General features: G+C 37.1%; 2 protein-coding genes across 3 annotated transcripts in view; both read left to right on the forward strand.

Moving 5' to 3' along the window:
- PIK3C2A (phosphatidylinositol-4-phosphate 3-kinase catalytic subunit type 2 alpha) overlaps positions 1-19,469 on the forward strand; it is a 93,618-nt gene extending 74,149 nt beyond the window's left edge. For both annotated transcript variants that reach the window (XM_081064376.1, XM_081064377.1), the window contains exons 21-33: positions 569-661; positions 1,883-2,012; positions 5,324-5,460; positions 7,754-7,923; positions 8,504-8,660; positions 9,318-9,427; positions 11,270-11,477; positions 12,709-12,833; positions 13,822-13,939; positions 14,030-14,102; positions 14,428-14,537; positions 14,625-14,750; positions 16,430-19,469. In XM_081064376.1, coding sequence (XP_080920502.1) covers positions 569-661; positions 1,883-2,012; positions 5,324-5,460; positions 7,754-7,923; positions 8,504-8,660; positions 9,318-9,427; positions 11,270-11,477; positions 12,709-12,833; positions 13,822-13,939; positions 14,030-14,102; positions 14,428-14,537; positions 14,625-14,750; positions 16,430-16,612 — 1,740 coding nt within the window. In that variant the 3' untranslated portion in view covers positions 16,613-19,469. The remainder of the gene's footprint in view (positions 1-568; positions 662-1,882; positions 2,013-5,323; positions 5,461-7,753; positions 7,924-8,503; positions 8,661-9,317; positions 9,428-11,269; positions 11,478-12,708; positions 12,834-13,821; positions 13,940-14,029; positions 14,103-14,427; positions 14,538-14,624; positions 14,751-16,429) is intronic.
- Positions 19,470-24,662: 5,193 nt separating this feature from the next.
- On the forward strand, positions 24,663-27,395 carry RPS13 (ribosomal protein S13). The gene is made up of 6 exons (XM_081063739.1): positions 24,663-24,737; positions 24,884-24,932; positions 25,122-25,200; positions 25,982-26,151; positions 26,578-26,678; positions 27,273-27,395. Exons 1-6 carry the CDS (start codon positions 24,715-24,717, stop codon positions 27,304-27,306), a joined length of 456 nt encoding a protein of 151 aa, XP_080919865.1. The 5' UTR covers positions 24,663-24,714; the 3' UTR covers positions 27,307-27,395.

Below are 27,395 nucleotides of genomic sequence, written 5' to 3' on the forward strand. Positions count from 1 at the left end.
CATAATTGTCATTTGGGGGCAGGGTGATTACATTTTCCCCTTCGGTTTTGTTATTTGCTTTTAAATTGGTCACACTGTCTTAAATTAGTTTTTAACCAATTTTAAAATCAGAATTCATCTTTGCTAATGAAATTGTTTAATTTAGTGTCACAATTTGATTTCATGGCTTATTAGTAATATTAATTTTAAGAATACCATAAATAGGAGAAGTAGAGATTTCATCCCAGATTACACTGATTTAGACGAAAAAGAAGAGTACACAAACTTTTGTGCTTTGTTGAGAAATTATGACACTTTTAAAGTTCAAATTTTTAATAATTTTTGTCACAATTTTTTAACGTTTTGCTTCTCTGCCTAGAGAGTAGTAGATGATATTTTACTCATATGTGCTATAAGTTTCAAAAAGTATTTTTATTTTATATACCTCTTATCTGCCAGATAATCTATTATTTCATCTGCCATAAGTTAGAGGAATAAAGTCAGAGGACAAATGCCTAGGACAAAAAATTCTTAAACCCTTTTTTATTCCAGTGTTATCTTTCTAATGCTTAACATGTTGTATTTGTAGTCATGTTCCTTCTTCAGTTCTAATGCTGTGCCCTTAAAAGTCACAATGGTCAATGCTGATCCAATGGGAGAAGAAATTAATGTCATGTTTAAGGTGAGCAAAATAAGATTGCTTTGTTTTTAAATGAAAATTTAATTCTTTTCTCAAATTCCTTTTCCAAAATTGCAAAAGTAATGTTGTTTATTTAATGTTTAATTAAATTTAATTATTATGTGAAGGGTTATCACTGACATAAACTGTTTCCAGGCAGATTTGGGAATAAACGCAACTCGGCTAGAGCTGCTGCCATGCTGGTTGAGCACATCATAACTCCAGGCACTGCCTTTTACACAGATTGTGATGTGCATGGTACCCCCTGGAGCTGTGCAGTGCTGAACTGCCAAACCCTGAGCAGTGGTGCTGTGAGAAGCAGCAGGAGTGGAGTGCACAGAGTAATCTATTATCAGTCAAATTTGTGTGCATTGTGATCATAATTAATATATTTTGAAGAAAGAATGGAGAGTTTTAGCTAATTCAATGAGGTTGATTAGTAGATGTTCATAAAGATAGCTTCTCTTGAACCGCCTTTTATATATATAGCAGCTTTCCATATACTTGGATCTGGTTTTGGACTCTATTTTACTGATGTAGTTGCCTTTTCCTAAAATAGGACCATCTGTTTAAATACAGAAATTTTATACATTAAGTTTCAGTGTTTGTTAAGGTAAATCCCCCCCCCCTTATTTTTTTCATAATTTTCTTGGCTAATCTCAAGATTGTATTCATCATTATGAGTTTTTAAGTTATTTTATCCAATTAAAAAAAAAAATGAAAACTTGATGTGATTCTAGTTAGAATTAATTTATTTTGGGAGGCGAACTTCTTAAAAGTAAACTTTACTTTGAGATAATTGTAGATTCATAGTTCATTATACAAAGTTATACAGACATCCTGTATACCCTTTACCCAATTTCCCCTGCTGGTGACATCTTGCAAAACTATTGTACAGTATCACAATCAGTATATTGGCATTGATACAGTCAAGATATGGAATATTGCAATCATTTGAAGGTCCCCCCATATAACCGTTTTACAAAATTGAATATAATTCATATGCCATAAAACCCAACCTTTTAAAGTATGTACAATTCAGGACACTGAGACGTGAAGAGGTTAAGTAACTTTCTCTGGAATGCTGCAGAAAAATTAAAAGGTAGTTCTATTAATCTCTTTTTCACTCTTTTCACTATTTCCCCTTCCCCCCCCCCGTATAGCATGTAATCTCTTAAGTCATTTGGAAAGGTTTAAGTTTCATTTTGTTTCCTTGATTTCAAGGTTGGTGAAGATCTTCGGCAAGATATGTTAGCTTTACAAATGATAAAGATTATGGACAAGATCTGGCTTAAAGAAGGACTAGATCTGAGGATGGTCATTTTCAAATGTCTCTCAACTGGCAGAGATCGAGGTAAATCTAACTGTGTCTTGGTATCTTTGGGGGGCGGGGGAGGGAGTTTAGAGTACATCTGCCCTAAGGGTCCTGATGCTGGTACACTGTGATTTCAGTTGTTTCTAACTTTAGTTTTGCTTTATTGATTCATTTGCTCATGATTAAATAACTCAGTAAGTAGACCTCATAAATGCTTTGCAGTAACCAGAGTTACCCATTAATTGACCCAATGATGACTTTATGGTCTTTAGCTTTTGAGTTAAAATTAAGGCCACCTTTAAGTTAAACCAACTGTGATTTCATTTCTGTAAAATAAAATAATGGTGAAAACGTTTCTTTCTACTAAAAACTTCATCTCATTTATTGAATGTGTTTTTGTCCTTACCACATATGTTAAATGTGAATAATAATAGTATTACACTCATAGAAATATTTTGATAATTAAATGAGATAATGAAGGTAAAACACTCCAGTATCATACATATTAGGTGCTCAATAAATTGCAATTATATCATTATTCCCATTCCACAAATGTTTGTTGCATATCCACCATCTGCAAAATGCAAATAACATGTGCTGATATTTTAGAGGAAAGCAATTGAAGTTATACACAAGTAGTTAGAACATGCTTTAGTAAGCTAAAAGCTCTAAGAGAATTACAAAGGCAGTTCTGTAGGGATTTAAAGGAGAGAAAAATCACCTACAGTGGTGGAAATGAGAAATGCTTCACAGGTTCTAGTCATAGACATCAGGAAGTCACCTGAAAGATAATCGTATTTAATCATCCTTCTAATATTTGCCATTCAATTTATGCTTAAATGCCTATAACGAAAGGAATTCACATCATCTCAAGGTAGTCCATTCTGTCCTGGATTGTTCTCATAGCTGTCGACTTCTTCCTGGTATTTCAGATGAATGGGAACTGACTGCTGGTGTCTTCTAACCATCAGTTCCACTTTTGTTCATAGACTATCATATAATTAAGTCAAATCCTTCTTCGTGGTGATCAGTATTATGGCCTCAGACCCTGAGTTCCATATTCTTCAGCGATTTGTCACATGTGACTTTAAATTACCTTATCACCCAATTGTTTTCACCTTAAAGGGTTCAAGTGGTTCACAGTCTCTAAGAATGGTACCTGGATTTTGTAGAATGCAGAAGGGTGGACAAAGTGTAACGCATGTAGAGCTTATTAACAAAGAAAACCATTGTGCTAGCTCCTGCTAAACCATATCTTGGCCATTTTGCACTTGTACATTTTGAATCTTAGGCGCAAGTGTAGGACCATAAAGTCTGCGTTTTGTCATCTGTCATCGAACCTTGTAGTTTGTGTCATGAGCCAATTCGAAGGACATACATTCTGTAGCTTTTGCTAAATCATTGAAAAACATGTTTATTAAAAGGGCCAAACCCTTCTTGCACATCACTAGAGATCTCCCTTTGGGTAACTGTTAAGTCTTTGGGTATTTTATTTTACTTGGTTACTCATTTACTTCATTTTATTACCAATACTCCACATTTCTCCATTTTATCCATCAGGGCAATATGGGAGCCTTATCACTTTTTTCCTCAAGTTAGAATGTACAAACTTTATCTTGTCAAAAAGGAAATATGGTCAATGTAAGAATTCTTGATGGTTCTTTTTCATAGAAGTCTTATAAGATGGAAGTTGTTTTGTCAAGTAAGATTTCACAATAGACTACCATCCCATTAGGTTAGTTTTTCCGTCACTCATTTATTTCATCTAAGTTGAACGTCTTGTTTCTTCTTATGGAATCCCATGTAACTTTGGAGGCGATCAGATCACTCTTGTTTTTTATGTTCATAATTAATGATTGAGTGCTTATTTTGTGCCTTGCCCTGTGCTAAGCTTTTGACTTGTGTTATCTGGCTGTATCCTTATTTTTCAAATGAAGAAATCACATCCACATCCTCTCTGAAGTTTTTAACAAGCACCTCAGTCTGTAGTAACTCTTCCCTTCTCCAGAGTCAGCAATTGTCTTTAATACTCACCAGACAGTTACTGTATGTTTTATATCTTCTCTACTGGATTGATTGGAAGTTTCCTCAGCTTAGGGAACATATCTGATTTACAGATAGTAGTACTTTGTATATCTTAAGAACTTCGGTCCACTGTTTTGTGCACAGTAATTTGTACATATGGATGTTTGATTATGGAATTAGAAGTTAGTATGTATATTAACAATTTGATTAAACATAGTCATAGAATCAAGATGCAGTTACTTGTTGAAAGGTAGTCACTGTGAACTATAAACTAGATGAGGCAACAAAACAACATCAAAGATCCAAATGAATTCATTCTGCCATAAGTGACCAGAGTACTAGTATTATAACCTGGCCCTGCATAGTTTTTTTGGGGCGTGGCCTGGAGTCCTTGGCCTGCTTAGTTTCTTCCAGTCCTTTATTAAAAGCAGGTCTCTGTATCCATATCTTATTTTGATGCCAATGCATCTCCCTTATGTGAATAATATGTGCACATAGTAAAATACCACGTAGCATGTAGCAGAACAAATTGAAAGGTAAATATCAGTTTCCTCCCACACCTTCATCCCCAATCCTAGGCCTCCTACTCCCAAAATATGACCACTTATACAGCCCTCTGGGAATATTTTGGGTATATTCCAATATACGTAAAGTCTTTCTTTTAAACACAGTTCTCCATTTGGATTTTGTCTTTAGAAACATATTTTTGAGATCTTTCTACATAAGCACGTAGAGATGTACTTCATTGCATTCCATTGTGTAGATGTCCCATAATGTATTTGTTTGATGCTTGTTTTAAAGGAATTATGAGGAAAACGAAAAATGAGTTGAAAAATGAATTGTCCAGCCAGGGATATATACCTTAGTTAGGAAGACAAAACATTCACTTGAGACTTACTCATGTCACGAGGATAATCGTAATGTTTGTCCCTTTGAAAAGTCTTAATGTTCTCTGAACGTTGTTTTGCCCAAGTACATGATTCGAGACATTATTTTGTGAAGTGGGAAGTATGTATCTTATAAGTAATTTCACTAAGGAGGTCAGTGTCATCTAGTTTGTAACTAACATTTTTATTCTATGTCGGGGGTATCACATGGATATACAGATTAGAGTCGTGAATAGTTAAATTTATCTTCTATATTGTGGGTCTTCTGAAAATAAATAATTTCGATTGCTCCCATTTGCTAGCATGGGCTGGCAGACTTAATTTTTTTTTAATGACAATTGTTAGCTGATGTCTCATATGAAAGCTTGAAAGCTTTAAATTTTATAAAGGCTTACTTTTGGAGACATTTTCACATAGCTTAATGTTTCATCGTTACAGGCATGGTGGAACTAGTTCCTGCATCAGATACCCTCAGGAAAATCCAAGTGGAGTATGGTGTGACTGGATCCTTTAAAGATAAACCACTTGCAGAGTGGCTGAGGAAATACAATCCCTCTGAAGAGGAATATGAAAAGGTGATTAGCATGTCTCTTTCGTCTAAATAACTGTTAAAAATATAATCAAGTGCTTTGATTTTCCAGCTCTGGTGACTAGCCATTTAGTGTAACTTGGGAAAACAACGTCTTTCTCCAAGTAAAGAAAAGACTATAAAAAGAGAATGCATTAATGGCAGGAATCTGAGTGAAACTGATGCTAAATTATCCAAAAAACTTTCCAAACATGTATTTAATGGCCAGAAAAACAAAGGTATTTATATAACCCAGAACGTTAAATTTCCGAAAGGTCTTGGAAAAAGTTATGGAAATAAAATAAAGTGGCTGCATCGTGTGGTAGTTAAAAGCGAGATTATGGGTCAGACTCTCTGGGCTTGAATTCAGGTCCCAAGTCACTCACCAGCTATGGAGCCTCAGGCAGATGACTTGACCTCTTTGTGCCTCAGTGATCTGTGCCGTAAAATGTTATATATTATGGTATTACAGTGTATATTATGGATATAAAAATATAGTACCCTGTTTCTCCAAAAATAAGACCTAGCCAGACCATCAGCTCTAATGCGTCTTTTGGAGCAAAAATTAATATAAGACCAGGTCTTATATGTTATGTTATATGTTATGTTATGTTATATGCCTGGTCTTGTAGTAAAATAATACCTGGTCTTATACTAATTTTTGCTCCAAAAGACGCATTAATTAGAGCTGATGATCCGGGTAGGTCTTGTTTTCGGGGAAACACGGTATAAGGTTATTGTGAGAATTGAATTAATACATTTGAAGTGCTGCGTAGAGTAAATTCTGTAATTGATAGCTGTTAAAATTGGAGGCATCAATTTTTATTTTTTATTTTAGTATACTTTTGAATTACATAAGAGGAATGGGAAATCTCTTAAGACATAAGGTTCCAATGATCTTAAATTGGCCTAAGGAAGATTCAAGAACACTTTCAATGTTGATGTAAGCTCCCAGCTTTAATGTCATTTGCCTACCCAGTTTATGTCAAATCATTAACGTGTCACATTTGCGGATAAATGCATACAAATGCTATCTGTTGACCTAAAAAAGTAGAGGAATTTTGTCTTTTGTTGGTCTTCTAAAATGTTTGAGAACACTTTCTTTTCTTTCTTCTTTGTGGTTTGGGGAAAGCAGTGCAGCAGAATCCAATATTTGTTTATAGTAATGTTGGCTCTTTTGTGCTTTTCCGGTAACTTGTTTGACACAAAATCATGGTCAAGTAACATGCACTGAGTGTCTTTTATGCATTTGGCTCTTTTATGTGCTTTACTAAGTAAGAGGGAATGTAACATAGTGGAGTCACATTGCCTGGGTTTGAATCTTGGCTCTTCCCCTAAATAATTCTGTGATCTTGGGCAAATAACCTCTGTGTTTCAGTTTCATATGGAAAAAGGCAGAATAACAGTACCTATGTTAATGATTTGTTGTGAGATTTAAATGAGTTAATGTATACATACAACATACACACATCGGCACACACATGTACTGGGAGTGTCGAGGGGTGGAGAAAGAGAAACAGTGCTATGCCTGGTTTGTGATAAGTGCTGTGTAAACGTTTGCTATCTTCATCATCAGTAATGATTTTTGAGGGATTATAGAATAAAATTAAACACATATAGAGCCATATGACTACTCCATTCAAAAATATAGTATCTTGAGAATAAATGCACATGCTTTAGATAAAAATATTCATTGTATGTATCCTGCTGTATTCTTCTGTGTGATATTATGTTAGCAACTTAATCCCCAGGACAAGTAGGACCAAAGTGGAAGAAGGTCCCCAGCTTTGAGAAACTTAACAAATGACACATAAGGAGTCGCCAAATGAGCAACAAAACACATTAATTATATTGTTATATGTTTAAAGCTATAAGCTGACTTTCTTTACACATACCCTCCCTACAAGCCAAAAAAAAAAGGAAAAATATTCTTTTTTTCAGATTAATCTTTGTCCCAGTGTTACTGCTTGTGGTAAGAGCCTGTGAGGAGCAGGGTTCCACAAACATGATGCTTTAAATGGGTTCAAAGGCAGCACATACCCTACGAAGGGCCTGGCGGCATCTCAACCTATTAAAAGACAAAAGCTAGAGAGAAGGGACAGTAACCACCTTTAGAAGGGTGTTTTGTTTTGAAATATGAAAAGGCTGGCTTTTGTTACCATAACCCAGTTTAGAAGCTGTTGAGAAAGTGCATTACAATAGTGTTTTCAAAGAGCGATGAATTACTTTGATCTTTGTAAGCCTGCTTCCTTTATAAATATTTTTTTTTCTAAAAATAATTTTATGTCTTTATTATCTAGGCTTCTGAGAATTTTATCTACTCTTGTGCTGGATGCTGTGTAGCCACCTATGTTTTAGGCATCTGTGATCGACACAATGACAATATCATGCTTCGAAGCACAGGACACATGTTTCACATTGACTTCGGGAAGTTCTTGGGCCATGCACAGATGTTTGGCAGCTTCAAAAGGTACTGAGGTGATTGTTGTTGTTGCTGAAGAAAAGAGGCGCTTCCTCGTTCACAAGTTAATGTCCCAAACCTTGCCTTTTTTCTTGCTGTTCTTTGCCTTGTAGCTCCCTTTGAGCATAACTGGGGATGAAAAAGCCCTGAGAGGACAGTACCACAAGAATGAGTGTGTGTGTGTAACCTTTGCTGAAGTGAATTAAGGTGTATTTTATTTTATCTAGTTCATGGTACCTATTGGAAATGTTCCCATTTGTATAATGGCAATGAGTATAAAATTTTTATCTCTGTATATTTGTAACTACTATTTGATCTTTATGTGGGCGTGTGGATATATAAATAGCCCCTTGGGAAAAAGTTTCATATGTAAGTTCTATCTAAATATTGAGATTATATGATGACTTTCCTGAAAATGAGAATTTTCAAGAGTTATGCCAATTCAAAACTGCCTGATGCTAAGTTTCCCGGTTGGAAATGGTTGTGGCTTGGGTAGTTTAGTTCAATAACTGTGTAATAAGAGCAATAGCATTGTTTGAGTATCTTCTGTAAATAATACTTTGTGTGTACTGACTTCCTTTTTAAATAGGGACCGGGCTCCTTTTGTGCTGACCTCTGATATGGCGTATGTCATCAATGGGGGTGAAAAGCCCACCATTCGTTTCCAGTTGTTTGTGGACCTCTGCTGTCAAGCCTACAACTTGATAAGAAAGCAAACAAACCTCTTTCTTAACCTCCTTTCACTGGTAATTCTGTTCTTTATAAACACTTACTTTTATATTCATACTTCTGTGTTTCAATATCTAAAAAAGGATATTTTGTGATTTTGAAATAAAATTTACTATAGTTTCAAATGTCAGATAAGTTATTACCAACATATTTAAAAATTGCTGCTATGTGAGACATGCCAGACACCATTTATAGAAAATACAAAAAACAAGTCACAAGAGTAGTTCCCTTGCAGGTGAGGAGTGACAGTAACTGAAAGGGACCTTGAGAGCGTCACCTGGGATGCTGGTAGATGTTCTGTGTCTTACTCTGGGTGTGTTCAGATTGTGGACATATATTAAGTAAAAAGTACAAACAAATGAAAACCTGCTATGATTATTGTGACTGAAATTGATGTGAAAACAGAATACTAGACAAAATGTCTGATATTATTCCATAACACAGCTATTATTCCAAAAACTGACTTCGTGACTTCCAGCAGTTGACTTCTTTGGCCTCAAGTTTGTTCATTCATAAGAGAATCACTTAGGTTTCTATAACACTAACAAACTCCTCAAAACTGTGATTGTTTTTGTTTGCTTTCGTTCTGATTACCTGGCCAGCTTTTAAGGAAGTGTGGGGAAGGAACTTTTAAAAAATTTAAGTCACAAACTATTTTTTCTCTCTCTCTATAGATGATTCCTTCGGGGTTACCAGAACTTACAAGTATTCAAGATTTAAAATATGTCAGAGATGCGCTTCAACCCCAAACTACAGATGCAGAAGCTACCATTTTCTTTACTCGGTAAGGCATGTGGAAGTATGTTAGAGCAGGTCCATACAGTTCAGCTTTGATTGGTTTTCTTTAGTATAAACAAATGCTGTAGATCAAAAAGCTGATTCATATTATTAGCAAATAGATTGTTAAAATTTTATTTACTGAATACGTTTAAAGGATTTGCAACAGGATTTTAAAAAATAAGTCATTTCTCTGAAATATGATCTCAAGCTTTATTTAGTATATAATTTAAATTATAAACATCCCATTTATGAACTGTTTCTGTGAAGGTTTTTTTCCCCTCAAATGGTAACTGTCCTAAATTTATTTTTGAGGATTCTGCCAGATCAGATTTCATGGATACCTTAAGTGCTGAAAACAGCAAACTACAACACTACTGTAGTAAATTTACTACTGTGCTGTAGTAAATTGTTATTATATGACATAGTACTTGAAACACTTATCCCAGTGATTGCATTTGAACTTGCCATTATTGCTTTAAAGGCAGGGCTTCCTGGGAGGTCTGTTCTGTCTGCTGACCATGCTGGTCACTGGCTGGTGGAACCACCTCGTTATAATGACACAGCAGAGAGGGGCGTATGAGCTCACGTTCTTTTCTTTCCTTTTTCTCTTGCCTTCTTCCTCTCAGTGGAGAAGAGGTAGAAAACACTGACTGGACTTCTCTAGTCTCAAGAGTCTGGGCTGAATTGAATTGAAGGAAGCCGACTTTTGTATAGCCTTCCAAACTAATCCTGATAATTTAGGTATTGATGGGTTTCGTTTTGTTTTTTGTTTTTTTAAGAGCTTTGTTGGCTCCCCTGGGCAAAGCTGTACAGCAAGCATGTATTAGACTGCTTTGTCTGCCATAACAAAATGCCATAGACAGGAGGCCTAAACAACAGAAATTTATTTCCTCACAGTTCTGGAGGCTGGGAAGTCCAAGATCAAGGTACTGGCCGAGACGCTTCCTTGTGAGGGCTCTACTATGTAGACAACTGACTGCCTTCTCCCTGTTTTTTTCAGATGAAAGAGGGAGATATAGAGCCAGAAAGCCTGAGCTTTCTTGTCTCGTCTTTTAAGGGCACTAAGCCTATTGGAGCTGGACACCCTGATGACATAATTGAACCTTACTCACTCCATAATGGCCCCATGGGGTTGGGGCTTCAACATAGGAATTTGGGGGGACACAAGTGTTCAGTCCACACATAGCAAGGCAAAAACCTTTGTGTGAGGTTCTCTCACTTCTGTTTTTGGATCTCTTTTCTTTCTGAGACGTCTTGTTTCCTTTCCGTGCCTCAAATGTTTTATCCAGGCCCTCCTTCCAAATTTATTTCCACCAAACTCCCCATCCTGCCAAATCTTTTCCCAACTGAGGGACGTTATGATTATCTGAAGAAGGACACTGATACCAGATTCTACCACTCTGCTGTTTAAGAGAAAAGTTTTTTTTAAAAATTTGGATTACTCTGGATGCTTCCTTCTATACCTGTTTAATTGTCACATACCCTGTTTATTACAAGGGAATGAAATAATGAAATCATCTTTTTGGCATTATACCAATAATATTCTGTCCCTAATAGCTTTTTAATTAGTATTGGACTCCAGAGGGCTCAAGGTATCCAAACCTCATTTCTTGGAGACAGTGGGATGGGATGGAAAAGAGACTTCTGTGCTAACATTTTTTGTTGGGGTGAGACATATTTTCATGGGCTTTTGGCCTATCGAACAAAGGGAATCCCTGGCAAAGTGAGAATCTGCTTAATATTTTAAAAGGAATGAAAGTGTTTTTCATCTTTTATTATGTTAAAAGAATTGAGCATGTGTTCTCATGAACATTTACTGTTAACCCATTTTCTGGTTATTTTGTAGGCTGATTGAATCAAGTTTGGGAAGCATTGCCACAAAGTTTAACTTCTTCATTCACAACCTTGCCCAGCTTCGTTTTTCTGGTCTTCCTTCCAATGATGAGCCCATCCTTTCATTTTCACCCAAAACATACTCCTTTAGACAAGATGGTCGAATCAAGGAAGTCTCAGTTTTCACTTACCATAAGAAATACAACCCAGATAAACATTACGTAAGTTTGGTTTAGGTACTTGGAGAGACTCGTGCCTGCATTTTTGTTGTCCTTTCTTGCTTCCTTTACTGACTCTGCTCAGGTTTCAAGCATTTTTTGTTTTCATACTTCTCTTCCGTGGATGGTCCAAAAATAAGTAAATGTACTTGGAGCATCCCTAATTTGCCCCAAAATCATGAGGGACAAATGATATTCCTTTTGGGCAAGACTAGAAGGGTAGTACTTAACTATTTTGCTTTTTCTCCTTCCTTCAATTTCCTCTTGATTCCAAAGATGAAGCTTGCTCATTGTAACAAATTCAACCAATATAGAAGCATGTAAAGCAATAATCTTACATTCTCATTCTACTCTCCAGGGATGAAGTATTACTCACACATCTCTCTGTCTCACACACATAATTTGTTTTGGAAAAACAGGATCTTCAGTGCACTTTTCCATACCCAACAATAGTGTAGCTTTATCATCATTTTTTATGTTATTTTTCACCCTTGTGTTAATATTTTGCAGCCCTGTCAGTCTTTAAATTTTTGACAAATTTTAGAAAGCGACTTCACTATTATTTTAATTTTTGCCTATTGTATTAGTAGTAAATTTTTATATGTTTATTGAGTATTGTATCCTAACACCATTTTATTGAGCAGTCCGTTTCCACCTGCCCCCAATGAATTATCATGCCACCTTTAAATACACTAAATATATATAAATAAATATAGATAGATAGATAGATAGATAGATAGATAGATAGATATCCCTGAATTCATTTCTTCAGTAGGTATATCTGACTCTGTCTGCACAGCATTTTACTCTTTAAAGTACTGTGACTTTATATAACAGTTTAAATATCCAGTAAGATAAGTTTTCCCTCATAACCCAGCTGCCATAAATTTTGCCTTTTTTCTCCTTTACCCTTAAATGAACTTATTAATAGTTTCACTCGAAATGTACTAAATTTACAAATTTGGGAAGTACATTTATTATACTTAATCCTGGAAATCAAATGACTTTCACTTTCCAGTCCTTATTTCCATATATTACAATGGTTAAGGTCACTCTTAGAATGTAGTTAGATGTGATATAAATTACAATGAGTTTTATATTTGCTGTTTCATATTGGTGACATATATTACGCAGTTAAAAGCACTGGTATTACATATAACAGTAAACCTGTAGATTTTCTGTCTGGAAAGGTTTTATTATGAATCTAATGTGTTTGGGTGTGGTTTCTTTTCAGATATATGTAGTCCGAATTTTGAGGGAAGGACATCTTGAGCCCTCATTTGTGTTCCGGACGTTTGACGAGTTTCAAGAACTTCACAACAAGCTCAGTATTATATTTCCACTTTGGAAGTTACCAGGGTATGTTCTCATCTATGTACTTTAGTCCTTTTTTATAGGAAACTATTTATTTAGTATCAGGTGAAAGTCAAAAACTTTGTGTTAACGCTTAGTAAAATACTGTGGACCATATGTGACTTATTTTCCTTTGTATCATTACTAGTCATAGACAAGGAACTGTAAGTTTTTGTTGAATGAGTAAATGAATAAATGATCAAGATCTTAAACTTAAAATGTGGGATTTTCCATCTTTCTAATTTTATTTGCTGCTTTGAATTTGTTATCTCTACCATAATAAACAACACAAAATAATAATTTGGAGCTTTGGTTTTAAAAAATCAGATTTTAAATCACTGTATTAATAATCTATGTGGTTATACTGAGCTCCTCTAAAAAATAAAAAGCTGAGGCATTGAGATTAATTAGATTCTTAGTGCTTAGTTTTGTATCTGATATTCTTTGGAAATCCTCAGTTTTAATGTAGTATAATAACCAATAGATTTCCTGTATCAAGTTGCTCATATTCTTCTCAGACTAGATTTCTAAAGTAAAGAGGCAGCAAAGTGGGTATCAGTTTATTTTCATATGCAGTCTCATTTTCCCACAGCCACCACAGTAAGCAGAGTTAGGATTATCTTGATTTGGGCTGTATGTCATTTGTGGGTTTTACTGGTATCTACGATAGCTATGCTGAGTAATGATTATTTTGGAGGATAGGATCTACATAAAATATTTGTGAATGATTAGTCTTGAGAAGAAATAAGTAGAAAATAGTTTTATCAAAACCATGTACTTTTTGTACTAGGGTTCATAAAAGAATGATGTGGTATTTGAACTATTTCATCTCCAGTACTTTGAAATCACAAAATTTACTTTATAGTGTATTAAGACTCTACTTTGTATTTAAATATATAAAAAGTGTACTTCTAGGTAAATACTGTACTTGATTCTATAAACACTTCCAGATGAATTAATTTAAATCCCACTTCTTATTGTTTTTCTTTTGTAGCTTTCCTAATAAGATGGTTCTAGGAAGAACACACATAAAAGATGTAGCAGCCAAAAGAAAAATTGAATTAAACAGTTATTTACAAAGTTTGATGAGAGCTTCAACAGATGTGGCAGAGGTGAATGTCCTACCTGAAAAATAAACTGTTTTTTTGTGTGTGTGCTATATAATATTTAAACTAATGAATCTCTTTCCTCTTCTATCTTAGTGTGATCTTGTTTGTACTTTTTTTCACCCTTTACTTCGTGATGAGAAAGCTGAAGGAATAGCTAGGTCTGCAGGTGAGATTTTTTTTCTCTCTTTATTGATAGTTCATGGCTTCCCTATGGCCTGCAAGTCTGTACTTCTCAGTGGATGTGAAGAGTGACAGTAGGGTTACTGGCTGTGGTTCATTGAGAATGAGGAGGGTATTCTTGCTAAGGTGGTGTATTTCTAGATAAATATAACTTCCCTAATATTACTAAAGTATGTATCCAATGGCGAGGTTCTTTACCCATTTTTTAACCTCACATGTTGTGGTCCTGGAGTTAAAGCAAAAATTTTTTGTTGCAGCTTGAACCACTGCAAGCAAGGTAAAATTAAAGATGGACACATTTATATTTTCAGATGCAGGTCTCTTCAGTCCAACTCCAGGCCAAATAGGAGGAGCAGTGAAATTATCTGTCTCTTACCGAAATGGTACTCTTTTCATCATGGTGATGCACATCAAAGATCTTGTGAGTGATTACAAATAATGATGATTATAGAGGAAACCCATCCCTTGGTAAGAAGCATTACTGTTAAGGGAATGCTTTTCTTTGTAGGTTACTGAAGATGGGGCCGACCCAAATCCATATGTCAAAACATACCTACTTCCAGATACCCACAAAACATCCAAACGTAAAACCAAAATTTCACGAAAGACTAGGAATCCAACATTCAACGAAATGGTAAGTTAAAATCATTTCTAAAAAATTCCTAGATTTTTGTTTGAGATTCAAAATTTTATATCCTTTAAATTTAAAATGTTTAGGTATTGGTTGCTGAACTATTTATTGTACTAGTAAAGCACATCAATAGCAGTCCAATGGCATTTAACACAGTGATGCAGATTTGAACCTCAGTCATAGACCTTAGGTTTTAAGATCTTAGGGGCCATTATTCATCTGCTTTTCCAGTGCTTGAACCCCTCCTAAACCATTTTTTAGAAGGGATGTCCAATCTGTGCTGAAATACTTCAAGGCTGTCCAGTTTGTTTGGGGCAGCTCCAGCTCTTAGGTTATTTTTTTATACTGAGCTGAAATCTTCCCTCCCTGTACATTTGCCTCTGTGGATCTCAGTTGTACCTGTTGGAATCACACAACTATTTTTTTCCTACTTCTACATGGCAGTTCTTCACAAAATTGAAGTTGAAATGCCCTTCCTGTTTATTCTTTTAAAATATCTTTAGAGTCTTCACCTTTGCTTGATAGGATGTAGTTTCAAAATCATCCTTCTTCTAATTTGTTGTGGTCTGTGAGCAGCCCTCTTAAACAGAGTGCTCCTAACTGAAAACAGTAAACAAAGCACCAACTGAACTGTGTGGAGCAGAACCATGACTTTGCTCAGCTACTCAGGGTCAGCGTAGATGGTTCATTTATTAAAACCCACTAACCCTTAGTCAAGTACTTCATTAGGATAAACACCGCATTATTTGTGTACGTTGACATTACATCCACACAAAATGTCTGAATAGAGATCTGAGAGCAAATCTGAGTATTCATCAAGGTTATTAATATTAAAATCACAGCATATCCTGTCAGCCCTTTAAATGCATATAAAACATTTGGTGAAGACCAACTGGTATTATTCTGGAAAAGTAGTATTGGCTTTTTTCTAGTTAGTATTGTACTTTAAAGAAAATGAAATGTTATGTAATTTCATTAACAATTGTCACCCCAATAAATAAATTTTTAAAAAAAAGAAAAAAAGAAAAATAAGAAAATGAAATGTAGTCATGTTTTTTAGTTCTTATAGTCAGTGAGAAGGACTATATTTAGGAGATGTTTCTCAGCAGTTATGGTGAGGCTTTCTTGAAGGAAAAGAAAAGAATTCTAAGTGTTGAATGTGGTGTGTGAAACTCCAGATTCACTGTAAACTGAATTTGTAGTTGGTGAGTTTGCACTGAATTATGGATAACCCGAAATTATCATTTCATGGTATATAAAATCCAACAGAAAAAGACAGCAAAAGGAAATTTTAATTCATTTTCTGTAAATTATAATTATGCTATCCCAGCTGCTTGCCTCCTTCCAATCTCCTTTTCCAGCTATCATCTTAATGCATGCTGCCATGTAATTTCTTTTCTCCATACCTCCATCTCAGGAAAACCATGTTTCTAGTTTTTAGTAAATGATAATTTTCTACTTTGTGCATTGCTATGTGAGACACTCTGAGGCATGTGAATACAATCCAAGACTCCTGAAATACATCTAAATTATGAGACAAATTCCACCAGATATGTTGTAATCAATGTCATTAATTGTAGCCACTGTCTGATTAATAATCTCATTTATATTTTTACTTAAAATAATCCAAGGAACCAAACAAATAATTTGTAACTTTCTGTTTCTTTTTGCCTTTGCTGTAGCTTGTGTACAGTGGATATAGCAAAGAAACATTAAGACAGAGAAAACTTCAACTGAGTGTACTCAGTGCAGAATCTCTGCGGGAGAATTTTTTCTTGGGTGGAATAACCCTGGCTTTGAAAGATTTCAACCTGAGCAAAGAGACAGTTAAGTGGTATCAGCTGACTGCAGCAACCTGTTTATAAGCTAGTGAATTTCTGAGCTTTGGAAACACGAACAGTTATAAACATGTGCGCACACACACACACACACACACTTCAGAACTTTGTATAGTATTTTTATACTTGGACAGAAATTATAAAGTAAATGAACTTGCTATGTTTCAGCACGTGTTGGACCAACAGTCACATAACTAACTTTTATGAATTTGTTAAAGATATTGCCATTTTTAAGTCATTACATATTAGTAGAATGCTGTAAACCCTAAACTTAATATATATTAAGTTCTGAAAAAGACTTTGAGTTGGTGAAGGATTTAATCCTCTCTTGAGTAATTCAGAGTCATAGCTTTAGTTTGGTCTAGTATGCATTGTTTCTTACACATTCACAGCATGTTTGTTTTCGTGTTTTTGCACCTTCTACAGCCTTTACCACTGTGCATGTTTGCAAACACCAAAGGACGGGATGGTGCAGGGTGTTACCATAAAATGCAGCTGCTGTTCACAGGGCTGACAAGCAAAGCACAAACAATAGATCGTTATGTTAAGAACTACTAAGTAGTTTCTGGAAGTAGGGGGAAATAATATTGATTTTTATTATTCATGTCTTTAAAGCCCTTGTCGGAATTAAGTGCCAATCACTGAAGTTGTAAATAATGGTGCCTTAACTTCACGGGCTTCCTTGGCACTTCCTTCTGAGTTTTCTTTCCTGACTTGATAAATAATTAGTAGTTTTCACTCGCTTTCAACTTACCCAACACAGGAAATTATGTATATTTACTAATGTTTTTCCCATAGAAAAATCATTTTCTCTGTTTCTGATGTGTGACTTAGTTAAACCGTCAGCCATTTGATTTGTGTTTTTGTTGTCCAGTAACTGAATGAGACTCATTGATGTAGCTGTACACTAAATTCCATCATTCCATTGTAGTCCTACGTTTATTCCTAGGAGTGTGAGTTGCAATTTGGTAGTTCCACTTCCATATATCTTTACTCCACTCCTGCATTAAACAAGTGAAAATTGTTTACCCATTTGCCCATTCCTGTTTGGTAGAACAAGAGGCCCAGGACAAGAATTCTAGGGTCCAGACTGAATTTCAATGTAGACTTTGATGGCAAAGTTTGTCTTGTAAGCGGTCTTACTGACATTTGTAAACATTGTACATTCACGTAAATTACTCAATGTAATGTGATTCAGAATCACAAGGGACATGATTGAAATTATTCTACAGTAACCATTAAGAATAAGATTGTTTTTTATTAGTTATTCATTCAATTTCACACATAGTTATGTAAATACTATATTAGTTCTCATGGCTAAAATGGAAATTTACTTTTTAAATTAGAGATTGTAGCAATCTAGGTGCTGTGAGATAACTGACAAAATATGCAGTGAAGAATACCAAGAAAGGACAATTCAGTTGTCCAGAACAGAATTTTTACAAACTGTACAAATGTTTAATGAAATTGGTGATACCTGCAGAGCAGAAATTGAAGAGCTGAGGATGTATCAATGGGACGGGCTTTAAACAAACAAACAAATAAACTTGAAATTTTTGGTGCCTAACACTAATGGTCCATTTGTAGGAAACCCTGTAAGTATGCTATATGAATATCACCACCGTTTAGTTTCTTTTTCTACATATAGTTCACATTTTCTTAAAGTGTATAAGTACCTTTGCAAATGTAAAAAAGTACTAGATAGTTTCATTTAAACTTTTGAGACCTAGTTCCATTCCATGAGTTGTCACTTAGCCACTGTAAAGAGAAAGTACGGTTTTGGCAAAAGGCCATTGTTAATTGGATTCAATGTATACTGTGTATTTGCAGACTGTTACTGCAGTGTCTCTGAGCACAAATAGAACTAGAAAATGTGATGTCACTTTTCAATGACAAGAAATCTGAATTCTTATCTAAAAATGTATATTGTGATTAATACTGTACAGTTAACAGAGTTCAGAACAAGTGGTAATGTTTTCTCTTAATTTAACTCATTTTGTGCATTTTTTTGTCATTAAAATACCACACACACACTTAACATATATTTTAATATAAGTTATTTCTTTGTGAAATGCTAATCTTCAGCTCTTACCAAAAAAAAAAAAAAAAAAAGGGACAGAGGCGCCTCTTTGCACTACTACTATCAATAGATTTTAAATCAGTTGGTTTTTCTTTTTACATTTTTTTAAAGCTTGCATTAAAGTAAATCAAACAAAAGTTTAAACAAACTGGCCAAGACACTAATTTTTATATATACTCACAAAGTTTTATATCTATCTTTATCGAGTAAAAATAATTATGCTACACGTAAGTTCTGCACCAGAAGAATTCTTTCCTCTTGCAGTGCTTTGGGATTTGAAAATAATGGTTTACTCTAAGAACCTATTATTTTCTCTACTGAGGAACCCAATGTAGAACTTGCACTGACATTCTTATTACTGCCTTTATAAGAATCAGTAGGTATCTAACTGTTAAGGCATGAATGATCTTTGATATTCTTTTATCTTTTCAAATTAAAATTGTATAAAAGTTTCAAAATCTTGCCTTAAATGGGATAACTATTTTTTCTAGGATTCAAGTATTGTGGCATTTAAAGAAGAAAACAGTCAATTTTGATACTTAGACTTCAGATTAAAAAGGACTAAAGCGGCATTCTATAATCAACAGATTTACTTACATGCTATTTGACTAGCAGTGCAAATATGAATGAATATAGCAGTTAGTCTCATTTATAAGAACCAAATACTTTCATTATATTAAAGTAGTGAATAAAGATGTATGATATTTTTATTAATGCCTTGAATATATTCAGTGGACTGAATGTGACTTTGTAACTGTACTACGATTGTATTAAAATATTTCTGGAATAAAGGAACTCGGCTATAATTTCTTTTCTCGTTGACATTTTAATGTTTTTGGTTCCAAACTTTGAGCTCACTGTTACTGTTCTTTGCATCTCACCCAGGAGTTATTAAGTTCAAATAATCCTGAATTTCAGAACTGGGCTGTCAGTTGCCCCTAAAGATGTCCAATTAGAGTGCCTGATTTCTAAGTGTGGTCGGCATTGCCACTTTCCTAGAGCCTCCTCACCGTTTCATAGAAGTGAAATGCTTCGGTGAGTAGGGTCCCTGGCTTTTGGTAGTTTATTTAAATATTAAATAGTGCAGTAACAGCCATGTTATAGACATATCTACACAACGGGGAAATGTTGATTCTTCTACCGTAACATGTAAAAGGGCCCAGAGACCGTGAAGAGCAAGAACTTAAACAATTAGAGCCATTTTCTTGGAGGTGATGAACTCAGTTAATGTCAAAAAAAAATTATTTTACTCTTTTGAAACTCTTTATTGTGGAAATTTTATACATACTGTGTACGAGTATACAAAATTAGACAACAGTATAATGAATTCCATGAATGAATCCATCATACATCTTCAATAGTTATTATTTTGGGGCTGATCCTATTTGATCTGTATTAAGTAGGATGTGCCTATGTGCAGATATTTTTATTTTTTTCTATCTAGGATTCTTAAGTCAATCAGTAACATCGGTTCTGCATAATTTATTAATAATACGAATTCTCCAATTCATAACTCTTCAACTGTTTAACTCATCCATTGAGTTTCTAATTTTGGTTGTTGTATTTTTCATTTCTAGAACATCTATTTGGTTATTTTATTTGTTTGAATCATGATCCAGGAAAGACACTCACAAGGCTTTAGGAAAGATCAGTAGGAAAAGAACAGGTTTTTCAACACATGGTGCTGGGACAATTAGATAACTGCAAAAGAATAAAGTAGGACTCTTACAACATATATAAAAATTGGTTCAAAATGGATCAATGATCTAAACTTAGCTAAAATTACACTCTTAAAAGAAAACATAGGTGTCCATCTTTTTTTCCCCCTCCTTCTTCCGACTCCTCCCCTCCCCTCAAGCCGGTGTTTCTCGACACAGCTCCCTGGCCCATGCTGGTATTACAAGCCTTGTGCTCCCTCCGGCTGAGACAGTCAGCAGCCCAGCTCCAGGGAGAGCTGTTGTTCACAATCTTAGCTGGAGATGGTGCAGCTCACTGGCCCATGTGGGAATTGAACTGGCAACCCTCAGTGTTAGGAGCTGGGCGCTCCAACCACCTGAGCCACCAGGTTGGCCCCATCTTTTTAACCTTGGATTAGACAGGTTTCTTAAGTATGACATAAAAAGCACAAGCAACAAGAGAAAGTAAAAAGACAACTCACAGAATGGGAAAGAATAGTCACGAGTCATATATATGATAAGAGTGTGATATCTAGAATGTATAAAGAACTTAAAACTCAACAGCAGAAAGCCAACCCAATTTCTACATAGGCAAAGGACTGAATAGACATTTCTTCAAAACAGCTAACAATCACATGAAAAGATGCTCAACCTCATTAGTCATTAGGAAAATAGAAATCAAAACTACAATGAGTTACTAATTCCTACCCACTAGGATGTAGAGAAATGTATTTTGTTTATCTTGGAGCCCCTATTCACTGTGGGAGTATAAAACTGCAGCTGCTGTGGAAAACAGTTTGGCAGTTCTCAAAAAAATGACCTCTCACCCAGCAATTCATATATTGTGTGTGTGTATAAAATCTCAAGGAAATTGAAAACAGGTACTCAAATCCTTGTACATGAATGTTTATAGCACTATTTATGGCCCAAAAGTACATACAAGCCAAATGTCCATCAACTGCTGCACAGATCAAATGTGACACATCCGTATAGTGGAATATTCAGCCATAAAAAGGAAGAGCAGTGATCTTGCTACACCACGGATAAATCTTGAAAATACGCTAGTGGGAGAAACTACACACAAAAGGCCACATACTATCTATTGCATTTACTATATGAAATATGTAGAATAGGCGACTCCATAGAGACAGAAAGATTAGTGGTTGCCAAGGACTGTGGTTGCCAAGGACTATGGTGGAGGGGAGACAGGTGAGTAATTGCTTAAAGAATACGAGGCTGCTATTTGGGGTAATGAAAACTCTGGCGTTAGTGGTGATGGTTGCACAATATTGTGAATGTACTGAAAGCCACTGAATTGTACACTTTAAAATGGTTAAAATAGCAAATTTTATGCTATGTGAATCTGACCTTTAAAGGTCATAAAATCCATTTTTTAAAACCATTTGATCACTGAACCTCTTCCTTTTAGAAATGTGTTAACAGTGGTTCATGTAGTAAAATTATAACTTTCCCCTTTTTTTATCTTTAAAAAATCAGAAGGTCCCTATTTACAAAAGAAGTTCTCAGAAAAGTACGTCACATAAAGGCCACAGGGCATGGCTTAATATTAATAGAAGGTAAACACCACTTGATTAAAATTCAACACACTCAACTACATATTTTATCTATGGTGATCTTGATACAAACATGGCCAGATAAGGTGAATTAAAAACTAGCGAAGGGCTCAAACATGACAACCAAACAAAAAAACCTGAAATAACATAATTTCTATTCCATGAATAAATATTTTTCAACATTTCTATATCCTTATTAGGAAAGTCATATGGTGTTTTTAACAGCTGGGGGGTTGTTTGTTTTTGTTTTTAACCAGAGTGGTATTCTCAAAACAATCCAGTACTGGTGTTGGTTATATCATAGACATCCCTCAATCTTTCCACTACAAGACAAGTGTGACGATAAATCAGGGCTGAAGGCAAATCATTCCAGCAATGCTTAAAAAACTCATGTAATTAAATAACTGACCTGATCCAAATCACACACAGGTGTACTGTAATCCAGGTCTAGATGGCCAAATTTTACTCTTCCCACTATCTTCGAGCGCCTCCTGAAATAAAGTTGGTAGTCTAGATATCTTCAAATGGGGAACAAATTACTTAGGTTCGTAAGTGCCTAACTCCCTGCCTGCCAGGCAATGATCTGAGTGCTGGAGGTAAAAGCAATGAACAGTCTATCCTCAGAGTTCAAATGTTATTGGAGGCAGACAACCAAACAAGCAACTAGAAAAGAAAATGTCAGATTCGTGTGCTATGAGGATAATCAATAGGATATTGGGAGGGAGGAGGATTACTTTAGAATCTCAAGTTTAGATGGTCTTCCTCAGGAAAGCCCTGAGATGGCAGAGCCCAGGGGTTTGGATTGTATTTTAAATGCACTGAGAAAGTGTAGCGGGGGTTACTCAGGGGAGTAATAAATGATCTGATTTACGTTTTTAAAAGATCACTGACTGCTAGATGGAGAATGGGTTATATGTGTTTGGGGTGGACATGAGTTTGGACATGAGTAAAGCACAAACAGCTGGGATACCACTGAGTTGCCCATATGAGCGGGTGGCTTGGATTGGGGATAGCAGTGGAAACGGAGAGAAGTGAATGTATTTGTGATACATTTTTGTGGTAGAACTGAGATGACTCTAAAGGGAATTAGAAAGGAAAAATCAAGACTCCAAGGTTTGTGGTTTGAGCAAATGGATAGCGTTTAACTGAAAAGGGACGTGGAGTAAGTAGGTAGGGGTGAGGATTGGGAGTTGGAGCCCTGTTAAAACCTATTCCATATCTGGGCTGAAGATGTAAATTTGGCTAACAATAAGAAAGCATCTGGGCCAGCTGGTGGCTCAGGCGGTTAGAGCTCCTAACTCCGAAGGCTGCCATTTCAATTCCCACATGGGCCAGCGGGCTCTCAACCACAAGGTTGCCAGTTCAACTCCTCGAGTCCCGCAAGGGATGGTGGGCTGTGCCCCCTGCAACTAGAAACAGCAACTGAACCTGGAGCTGAGTTGACCCCTCCACAACTAAGATTGAAAGGACAACAACTTGACTTGGAAAAAAAGGCCTGGAAGTACACACTGTTCCCCAATAAAGTCCTGTTCCCCTTCCCCAATTAAAAAAAAAAAAGCACCTTTGCTAGGAAAAATAGATTACCCAATTTGAATGAAATTCTTAATGCTTTAGAAAGTTATGCATCAAATAATAGTGATCTGTTAAAAGAGCAGTGGAGGGGGATGTTTTAGTACCTAGAGTTTCTTTCAAAGTCTCACCAGTTACTTCAAACTTGTCGGTAGTCGTTTATTGATTTCACCTCCCTCCCTCCTTCCGGTCTGGTTTTGAACAAGACCCTTCATTTGCCCACTCTGTCAACGCATCCCTTGTGCCAGCACTGAGTCAGTCTTAAGAGTTTCAATAGCGGTTCCTTTTACCAAGAAGTTCAAACGCCTCAATATCTCCATCATCCTCAACACTTCCCTTCCCCTCCTTAGCTCCTGCCTTTGCAATCTTATTCCCGAAGCTCCTCCCGGTTCCACTCTCACTCCGGCACGCGGCTCCGTGAGGCTTCACCCAACACCCCTCCACCAAGCCAAGCACCCCACAGCCCGGTGCAAGGAAGTGTGGCGGGGTGCCAGGTGGGGGTGCATCGGGGGTAGGGGCCAGTGCCTGCTTTAAATTCCTGGGCTGGTACTTCCCCGTGGTCAGTGAACCGTCCCTTGAGAGATTAGGATTAGCGATAAAATAAAGCAGCTCTGGCTGGCTGTTAACCATTACCATGAATTACTTCCAGTGTAGGCACGCATCACCGTGGTATTGTACCTGAGAATGTATTAAGGGCAGAGACACACTTTGAGGATTCCAGTGCCAACGTAAGGACGGGCGCTGGTGACTGAAGGAACAATAACAGTGTAGGGCTGAACTTCAGGCCCCCAAATTCTGTGGGGGCGGGGGCGCAGATAACGGCCTTTCCGAGGACAGGGACAGGGACTGAGTCCACCAACCCCTGCAGCTGTCTCCGCTCCACGCCCACATCCAGTCTCGGATTCCAAGCGGCACTATGGTGGTTTTGGCAGCACTTCCAGACATGCACAGGCCCCGCTGGAAAAGGACTCAATTTGCCGCTCTAGCCACGAGCCTCCTCAAGGGCCGATGCATGCCGGGATGTGTAGTCCTGTTGCTTGAGAAAGGGGCTGCCACGTTGAAATGCATTTCGGGATGTGTAGTTAGGCGGACGCCGAGGGCCACGCAGCGTAACTCCTCCTCCCGCAGGCGAGGAAGCGGGAACGTGTGAGGTCATTTCCTGTGTGCTGGGTGGCTTCCGGAAGCTCTCCCGGTCCTCGCTCTCTTTTTTGCTGCTTGGCCACCGCCATCATGGGTCGCATGCATGCTCCCGGGTGAGCGCGGGTTTCCCTGCGAGAATTGCAGGGCTCGGCCGCGGGGATGAGGGGCAAGGAAGGAGTGTGGGCAGCGGGTCGGGGGGATGGTGTTCTGGGTGGCTGTGGCACGGACCACTTTACCGTACGACTGCTTCTCTCCCCAGGAAGGGCCTGTCCCAGTCGGCTCTGCCCTACCGCCGCAGCGTCCCCACCGTAAGTAGCGTGCGGGGACCGGGGACAGGTGGGGAGCAGGATGCCATCCGTCGCTCGGGGGAAGCGGCGCCGGCGTGCGGGCTCCGTGGGCCATGTGTGCCCGAGGAGCGCAGCCTGGAGGGCGCAGGGGTCGCTGTGTAGGTACCGCCCCTGGTTTCGTGCTAAGGCCGCGCTCTTTTCCACAAACAGTGGCTGAAGTTGACGTCTGACGATGTGAAGGAGCAGATCTACAAACTGGCCAAGAAGGGGCTGACTCCCTCACAGATCGGTGAGTGTTTTGGGGTCAGGCAGCCTCTTCCGTGTGCCCGCGTGTAACTTGCTGGAAAAGGCTGGAAACCTTTTTTTGCCCTTTTTTTCCGGGCTTCACTGTTGACCGAGACCTCTCGGTCATCATTTGTTGAACTCTCAAATTCTCACCCAGAAGATGATACACTTATTAAAACGTTCTGAAAAATGTGATGAGTATTTGTTGTGAGCTGGGCACCGTCATGAGTGCATTGTTCTAAGCCCTTTGCAAATACTGCCCTCGTTTAATTCTCACAATAATGGTTTCAAATAAATGCTAGTAGTTTTCCCCATCCTAACAGTTGAGAAAACACGCACCGTGTAGCTTTATAACTCGCCCCAAATCACACAGCTATTAAATGAAGGATTGGACTCACAGTGCTCGTCACACTTTCTCAGATGTGGTTTGAGCCTCAACTGTGTGTGACTTTGCAAGTGGGTTCACTCAGCAAATGTTGGCCTGGTATGTGATTCTGAATGCTGAGGTTCCAGTAGTCGAAAAAGGGCAAAATATATGCCCTCTTGGAGCGTATGCTCTAGTGGAGGTATCGCACATAACAGGAAGGACATGGTAGATAGTCACGTAGTCATACATGCTGTTTTGAGAGTTAAGAAAAATAATGTACATGAAATCTTTTTAAGAAGCCCTGATGTTCTTAATAAGATTTTTTAAAAGCTGGTTATTTAAGTAGCTTTGTCCGTCCAGCAAGCTCACTATGATGATGATCTTGCAACATTCACAGTTTATATTATTCTGTTTTTAGGTGTGATCCTGAGAGACTCGCATGGTGTTGCACAAGTACGTTTTGTGACAGGCAATAAAATCCTGAGAATCCTTAAATCCAAAGGACTTGCTCCTGATCTTCCTGAGGATTTGTACCATTTAATTAAGAAAGCTGTTGCTGTTCGAAAGCATCTTGAGAGGAACAGAAAGGTAAGAGCATAGGACTGCTTGTACTGGTTTATTTCAGTAAAAGGTAATGCATTGGATTTGATTTATCTAAAGTGGCTTAGGACACAAACTAGTCACACTAAAGTTGCTTTGAAATAAAAATTCTACCAGAAGAGATTGGTGGGAGGGTCCTTGCTTTCTCTAGGCATAGTAATAATTCAGTTGGTTGGAAATGTTAAGGTGTGTGTTTGCAGAGTTATGCAAATCATTCTTTCTTGGTCTCCTGGAAACCTTAAAAATCCTTAAGGACTTCGTGTAGCCACATGAACCCTGGCCTATGATTCTATTACCGGGTAACTTTTCATTAAAGTACATGGTGTCTATATATTCTTTTGTTAAAATAATGTTTGATAATGTTCAGTTGTTTTGGGTGGTTTTCTTGAATTCTACTAATTTTTTAATTTTTAGGATAAGGATGCTAAATTCCGTCTGATTCTGATCGAGAGTCGTATTCACCGGTTGGCTCGATACTACAAGACCAAACGAGTCCTCCCCCCCAATTGGAAATAGTAAGTATTCTCATTTGTTAACAGGTTAGCCAGATAGTAAATAGAGTAAAAGGACTGATTGTAATGTTTTGGGTCGTGGCTTCATGGTCAACCACTCTTTCAGTTCTGTCATTGTAGCAGGAATACAGCCATAGATGATGCATAAATAAACGGGTGTGGCTGTGTTCCATTGAAACTATTTACAAATACAAGCGAAGGGCCATAGTTCACAGATTTAGAACATGAACAAGCCTTTAGATAGATGCTGGGTAAAAATTTCAGTTCATACCACTGCTCCTAGGTGTTTATGTTGTGTTCATTTTTGCATCAGATGCTCACTATGATGATTAATGTCCAAACATTCGCAGTTTCCACCAGAAGGATTTTTTTCCTTATGTTGGCCAGTTCTTCCTTGGATGTCTGAGTGAGCATCTTAATTCATTATGCTTGAGCACAGTGAACTGATTCAAGAACTCAGCAGTTGGGTGCATTTAATATAGTTGGGGTTTATTTTAGCACTTTGGAAATAAGTCCATTAGCTGGGAAATTCTATGGATGAATATGGGGGACTTGTATTAATCCAGTCTTCTCCCCTCCCTCCTTTTTCCTTTTCAGCGAATCATCCACGGCCTCTGCCTTGGTTGCATAAATTTGTCTATGTACTCGAGTAATAAAGTCATTGTTTAATGAGACGCATGTTTTGTATTTCTTTCCTTAAAAAACTATCGGTGGGCCGGC

The sequence above is a fragment of the Rhinolophus hipposideros genome (genome assembly GCF_964194185.1).
Source record: "Rhinolophus hipposideros genome assembly, chromosome: 10".
NCBI lineage: Eukaryota > Metazoa > Chordata > Mammalia > Chiroptera > Rhinolophidae > Rhinolophus > Rhinolophus hipposideros.